Below are 6,889 nucleotides of genomic sequence, written 5' to 3' on the forward strand. Positions count from 1 at the left end.
CTCATCCACATCAAGCCTGAAGAACTAAACTGCCTCCTCCCGCTCATGTGTCAACATGTGGGCTATCATTTTACTCTCACACACACACACACACACACACACTCAGACTTCTGTGTCATTTTGATGATGAGGTCCACGCAGGTATCTGAGGGTGACTATCTTAAGCTCTTGAGGAAAAACAAAAGCTGTACAGTCAAATCTTTTTTGCAAAAACAAACAAGGTGTTCAGGTTTTTGTTGATGTTTATGATGGTCTGACCAAATGCATAAAAAAATCTATAAAACTACATAACAACACGAGGAGATTAGGATTCACACATTTCCTGGCTATCAGATAATTTTTATTGTGGAAATTGAAACTATACAAAATAATTAATTTTAATAATAGTATACAAATTATCCACATTCAAACTGTTTCTCGTATTTCCAGTATAAAGATATTTGGGAATATTTTAACCACACAGCTTCAGATTTTAATATTCGTCCCTCAGAATCCAGGAGCCACAGAGATTTTTTCTCAGAGGAGGCGGTGGTTTCCAGTTTAACCACAAATATCCACAGCTGACCAGGCTAGGTTAAAATCTTGTGATTTACATAAGAAAAACACTTCCTGCTTCAATTTCTGTCTGCTCACATTTATTATCTATATTCCCTGAATGTCTCACTGCTAAGATACGGACACTTCCTAATAGAGACGAGAAGAGAAATCCCAGAAGCTGTTGAATTCCACAAAAGTACAGACATTTTCCCCCGAGTTTCCATTTGACACATGAAGAACGCAGCAGGAGATTATCAGAGGGTTTCCCAACATCAGGACAAACCTTCAGGAGAGTATCTGGAGTTCAGTGCAGGTCTTATCTGACACAGACAAGGTGATTCATTCATGTTTTACTGATGTTAGTGTGACTACACAGTTTGTGGGATCAGTGTCAGACCACATGTTGGAGCGAGTCACTGCCAATAAAAAGCTCAGATTCACCAGCTGAATTTCTGAGGTTTGCCTAAATGACAGATTATATTAAATGATTTTGACTGAGTGTGCTGTAATACCGCAATTAATTTGCACTCAACTGCTCTGCTGAGAAGGAGTGAATAGGATGTGGATGATTGAATTACTTCATCAGGGAGGAAGCTGCTCAGACCATTAGCACCGAGTTGGGGAGTTCATGTTATTATTGTGCAGCGGCATGGTCACATTGTCATTATCTATTGTAAATATAGAACATCATATAAAAGATTGTGTTCATACCAGTTTGGCATCTTTTTTGGCCTGTTTTCTATCATTTTCACTTTGGATACGGAAAAAATGATAATTTAAAACGCATTAAATAGTTTGGTTTATTAAATATAATACTCAGGATGTAGAGCAGGTTGTCAACTGAGCAGAAAGTTAGCGGTACGATCCCAGTCTCCTTCCATTCCATGTGCCAAAGTGTCCTTGGGCAAGATATTGAACCCCTATATGACTTTTAGTGTGATGCAGACAACCATTGGATTCAAAGCTAAATCCTTATTTTACTCATATGTCACTCTAACCCTTTTTAAGGCTACATCAATAATAATGATAAGAACGTCAAATCAATAAGTTATAAATCCAACATTTCAACTGCAGCATATGTTACAATGAACAGATAAGATAGGATAAGATAAGATATGACAGACTTTCTAAATTATGTGCCATCCTGCTCCAAGTTTTCAGTAACATTATAAAATACAATACAGTAAAGTATAATACAACAATATAGTATTACGTACAATGTATTTGTATAATATAAGTGAAAATAAAAATGTATATCCACAGTAAATGCAGAATAATTCCTATTACAGAGAGCAATAGGATAATAAGATAAAAATGATCTGAGACAGTGATATTAGGAGTATTTGTAAAATTATAGTTTTATTGCACATGATATTGAACATAACATAGTAATACTGTACATGTACTCTTGTAAAATATTGAAAACGTTAGCAGAAGTATAGCATTTTCAAATCCATTTGAATAAACCTCTGTGTCTTTGCAAAAGAGTTTTGGGGTGTTGTATTTAGTTTATAAAAAGTATCAACCAAATGTGTTCATCATAAAATGGACAAAAGAAAACATGCCCTCCTCACAACTATAGGATTGGAAACTTTTAACGATGTAGAAATAACTTTACCCATCCATCTCCCCTCGTCCCTCTCACTCCTCGCTCGGTTTTCTCTCCACCACATTCACCTTGTATTTCTCAACACCCCCCCAAACTCCCGCCCACCGCTACGTAGGGACCCACAACCAGGGGCGCAGCCAATGGGACGCAGCTCTCCAGCGCTCAGAGAGGGGGGGCCGAGGAGCCTGGAGGCACACGCACGGAGCGGAGAGAGGAGAGGACCACTCCGCGACCTATAAGGACTGTTGTTTTTCCCCCTCATGCACGTTTTGTTTGTCCTCCCGTGCGCTTAAGGACCCCGCTACACGATCCGGCGCAGTCCTGCGGAGGACTCTCGGGACTTGCTTCACTTTCATTCAACCAGGAGACAGAGAGAGAGAAGGAGAGAGAGAGAGCGAGAGAGAGAGAGAGAGAGAGAGGACGGGGATCTGAGCTGGAGCCAGTTTTGTTGCGCTGCGATGGAATAAGCCGCTGCAGGAACAACTCCTCCGAACTCATGGAGACCACTTTCTCTTCCTAATCTTCCTGTTGCAGCTCGCGCACCCAATCATGAATGGATAACGGGAGGGTCTCTGAAGAATCCGGCTCAAATGGATCAGCGCTGACGGGAGCCGGGATTACTCCGCGCACTGGCAGCCTGTTGAACGCCCACACACGGGCCTATCACGCACCATCTGCCTCGCAATAAACGCTCTCCCGTGACGGCACCATCCGCGGACGCAGTGTAGAAGTTTGACTTATGACACCGCTGTGAGTTTGGCCGTTTTGCGTGCAGCCGGAACAATGGCAACCCCTGGCGCATCGTTGGCACAGAGCGTCTGCAGGACCGCGTCCACCCTGAGCTGCGTTCTGTTGTTTCTGGGCTGCTTCTCCGTGGCCTCGCCGTCCCACGGCCGGCGGCTGATCTGCTGGCAAGCCATCATGAACTGCCAAGCCGAACCCGAGTGCAATTACGCGTACGAGCACTACACGCGCGCCTGTGGCCCGGTGCTGTTAGGCGAGAGGAAGAGGTGTCCCAGCCACTGCATCTCCTCGCTGGTCCAGCTCAACCTCACCCGGAACGGCCCGGCGCTGGAGGACTGCAGCTGCGCGCACGACTCGGTGTGTACGAGCACCAAGCGGGCCATCGAGCCGTGCCTGCCCAGGACGACCAGCACCGGCTGCACGGAGGCGCGGCGCCAGTGCGAGCGGGACCAGCAGTGCAGCTCCGCCATGCACGACTACTTGAACCACTGCGGGAAACTTTTCAGCGGCGCCGTGTGCACGAACGCATGCCGGAACGTGATCGCGAACATGCGTAAAATACCAAAGGGTCAGCAGCTGGACGCTTGCATGTGCGACGGCACGGAGCGGGCCATCTGCGAGTTCGTGAAGAGCAGCATGAAGGTGCTGTGCTTCGACTCGCCACCGGTGGATAGGTTCGAAGCCAGCGGTTACGACAGTTTGGACCAGGAGGACGACGACGACGAGGAAATCGTGGATCCGGACTATCCGGAGGAGCTGGGGAGCCGAAGAGCCGCTGCTCCGCCGGCGCACGGCTCGGCTGTGACCCTGCTGGCAACCATTTTGGCTCTGCTGGCCCTCGTTTGATCCCCGGGTTCACAATCTGCCCCCTGACCATTGTTTGGATAAAAGGGGCGATCTGAACTTTCTGTCACTCGCTGACCTTCTCGCTGTTGTGAGGCGCCGGAGCCGCGCAGACCCGGGGCGCAGCAGGGCCTCGTTCGAATTCCAGACGCTGAAGGATTTTGGAATCAGGATCTTTTTCTATGCAACTGAAAGCAGAGAAGGTATTTCTGAGGAGTGTGGGAGCTCGGGGGCTTCTGCCTGGCTCCCTTATCTCCACCACACCGCTCCTCTCCACTCCAGATGCGTTGCTTATGTGATAAGCTAAATTGGACGGTCGACTTTCTCACAGTCGGACTGACAGTCCAGTTGTCACGGTAGAGACACGGCGGGGTTTGTTTTTGGAAACAATGCAACATGTAATCAGTATATGCTGTGCACTGCCAATCCTTTTTTTAGTTTTTAAAGATATGAACTATTTTTGTATGATAGGCTGTGGCCATCGTTTGGCCCCAGGTTTTATCTGATCCACGAGTATTTAATGCTGGAGTCTATGAACTTATGTAAATAGATTAGGAGTTAAAGTGAAACAGTAATTTATTACAGGCCTCCTAGTCGCATCCAAATGTCCATCATGTGAATAAAACAGACTGAGAATTCCAGCTTTAAAGGGAAGTTATATTTGACTGTATTCTCTTCAAAGATAATGTACATTGTTGTATATATGTTTATAGCCTATATAGATTTTTTTTCCAGAGAATCCTCTATGTTTTAGGCTACGAGATGATTTATTCACTGTGTATAGCCTAGAGAAAGAAAATGTCTAAATCCACTGTATGATCGCCTCATTGATATACTTTTATAGAAGGCATAAAGAAACTTGAAGATAAAGTTCCTGACTGTGACTTATTTGTTCAATTTTCTTTTAACCGTGGTTGTTGCAAACAAACACATCACCCCCCCCCCCCTTCCCCTGAGAGTGCTGAGCCCTAAATCCAGAAAGTTAAATGTTTTTAAATGAGCTCGAAATCAGTTTATATCAATTATTTGTCCTTCAGTTAATTTGGGTTTTTCATAAACAGAGATTTTTGCTATAATAAGCACAAACTAAAATAGACAGGGATCAATGTATGAGTCAAAATCACAAGGGATGTTCGCTGTGGATGAAAAAAGTTTATTTTAAACCATAACAGTCATATTTAATGTACTGAATGTTGGCAATGCTCCTTAATTTGATTTTACAGTACTGATGAATGGGCTTTACTCAGCTGTTACTTGACTTCACTTTAAAACCTGTTGCTCATGAAGATAAAAATAAAATGTCGTCATGACATTATTCTGGCACTTTTAAGGTATATTTTAGCCAAAAAGAAACACTTCAGCTCCATCATTAGACCAAATACAGGTCTGTAATCAACGTGTGAACTTTCACACTCCACAGCTCAGCACTGTATCTACAGGCTCATTTGAGATGTGGGTCCCCGCCCTCTGTTTGTCCTGATAACCCAATGATCTTCATTGTCTTGATTTACCTGTCAACCTCTCCCCTGCACCAGCAACACAACTTAAAGTCAAGCTGAAGGCACACTCTTTATATTTTAATTTTATATTCTAAAAAATATATAAAATATTATTATTATTACAAATATTTAAACATGTAATCCAGGAGGATTTGGTTGATACTATTTTAAAAGACACATCTATCTTTCTCTACAGTGTTTAAAGTCATTACTGTTTTAAATAAATCTTTTTACAGCAGCTTAAATAGAGTTGTTAGTCTGTGTAGTTATTTACAGAGCTGTCATTACACTGTAGGAGTACTGACATATTTAAATCCCAATGGGACAACTTTGTTTTTAATTTAAAGCGCGGATTATTCCTTTAATGGTCTGCAACTACATGCAGTGTGACTCAAGATGAATTAACTCAAGTCTCTCATTTGAATATTAATCTGCCACTGGAAGTACGTGTGTATTAACAGCGTTTGTGGAATTATAGGTGGTGTTATTTTCAAGGTATCTCTCAGACCCCCCCCCCCCCCCCCCCCCTGTCCTCTGGTCAACTGCGGGGGCTTTAAACCAATGATTTGCTGCAAAATGTTTTATTAGAGGGGGGGACAAGGGCCCTCCAGCTTAATGGATGGAGGAGAAGTCGAGTGGCATCTTTGTCATGGAAATGTTAAGCACATAATAGTTGGGTAGCACAATAGGGAGGCACTTCATTCTTTCAGGCCGGCTTGACACCTCTGGAGAGCCGAGCGGCGGGGAAGCATGTGGGAACGATCTCGCTGCCGCTTGGGTCTCAACCCTCCCGAGCAAGAAAAAGAAGAAGAAGAGGAGGAAAACAAATGACAGGCCCCGGAGAGGGATGTTTTATCGCCGCGTCCTCACTTAACATCTCATCAAATCAAATATACTTTATTGTAGCCATGGGGAAATTTCTCTCGGGTCGCAGAGCCTCAAGAGCCGCAGACCCAGAATAATAATGCAGAAAGTGAGTTGATTATAGAAACTGCCCTTAAAATACTTAACATCTTATTCACTTAACTTAACCCCCCCTGTGTTTTTTGTGCATTTGTTAATTGTTGTACTTTTCATCAGGGAATCACAAATAAAAGAACACAACCTTGATAAAGTACATTTTTTTTAAAGCTTGAAACAAAATTGCCTAAAAAAAATAAATAAGAAGATATATTGTGCTGATGAGCTGCTGGTATCCTCCTCATGAGCGTGGCTCTTAAAGAAATGACCCTGTCAGTTTCTTTACAGTGTCGGTATGTGCATGAGGCTCCAGTTCTGTAGCCTCGGTCACAGTCCTCCGCCCCCCCCCCCCCTCCTCTTTCTCCTCTTTCTCTTTTGCCCCTTGCATTTGTCCGGGCAGTTCCAGCACTTGGAAAAAAAGAGCGCAGCGTGCGATTATTAGGGCCATAATAATGCAGGGAGCGTGAATGGATGAATGAGGTGTGGAAAAACTCCCACAAAACTGGGACTGCTTGTCATTAAATGGAAGCGGTGCACAATGAGAGCTCGGATACGTACCGTGGTGTTGTGATGGTTAGGTTCTTTAGTGGTTAAAGCATAAAGTGTTGTTTTGAGTTAAATTTAGATAAATCCAACAGGCGCAAAAAGTTTCTTTGAAAGTTATCACAGCTGATCTGGACAACATGCTGCTGTGTGT

The 6,889-nt window shown here is 43.8% G+C and overlaps 1 protein-coding gene across 1 annotated transcript; it reads left to right on the top strand.

The window, feature by feature from the left end:
• Nucleotides 1–2,326: 2,326 nt before the first annotated feature.
• On the top strand, nucleotides 2,327–4,603 carry gas1a (growth arrest-specific 1a). Its single transcript, XM_053420151.1, has one exon. It carries the CDS (start codon nucleotides 2,930–2,932, stop codon nucleotides 3,734–3,736), a length of 807 nt encoding a protein of 268 aa, XP_053276126.1. The 5' UTR covers nucleotides 2,327–2,929; the 3' UTR covers nucleotides 3,737–4,603.
• Nucleotides 4,604–6,889: the final 2,286 nt, after the last annotated feature.

Source organism: Pleuronectes platessa, chromosome 4, assembly GCF_947347685.1.
Source record: "Pleuronectes platessa chromosome 4, fPlePla1.1, whole genome shotgun sequence".
NCBI classification, from domain to species: Eukaryota; Metazoa; Chordata; class Actinopteri; order Pleuronectiformes; family Pleuronectidae; genus Pleuronectes; species Pleuronectes platessa.

What these genes read in the sequence shown, in the direction of transcription:
- gas1a (XM_053420151.1), top strand. Translation starts at nt 2,930, where the DNA reads ATGGCAACCCCTGGCGCATCGTTGGCACAGAGCGTCTGCAGGACCGCG.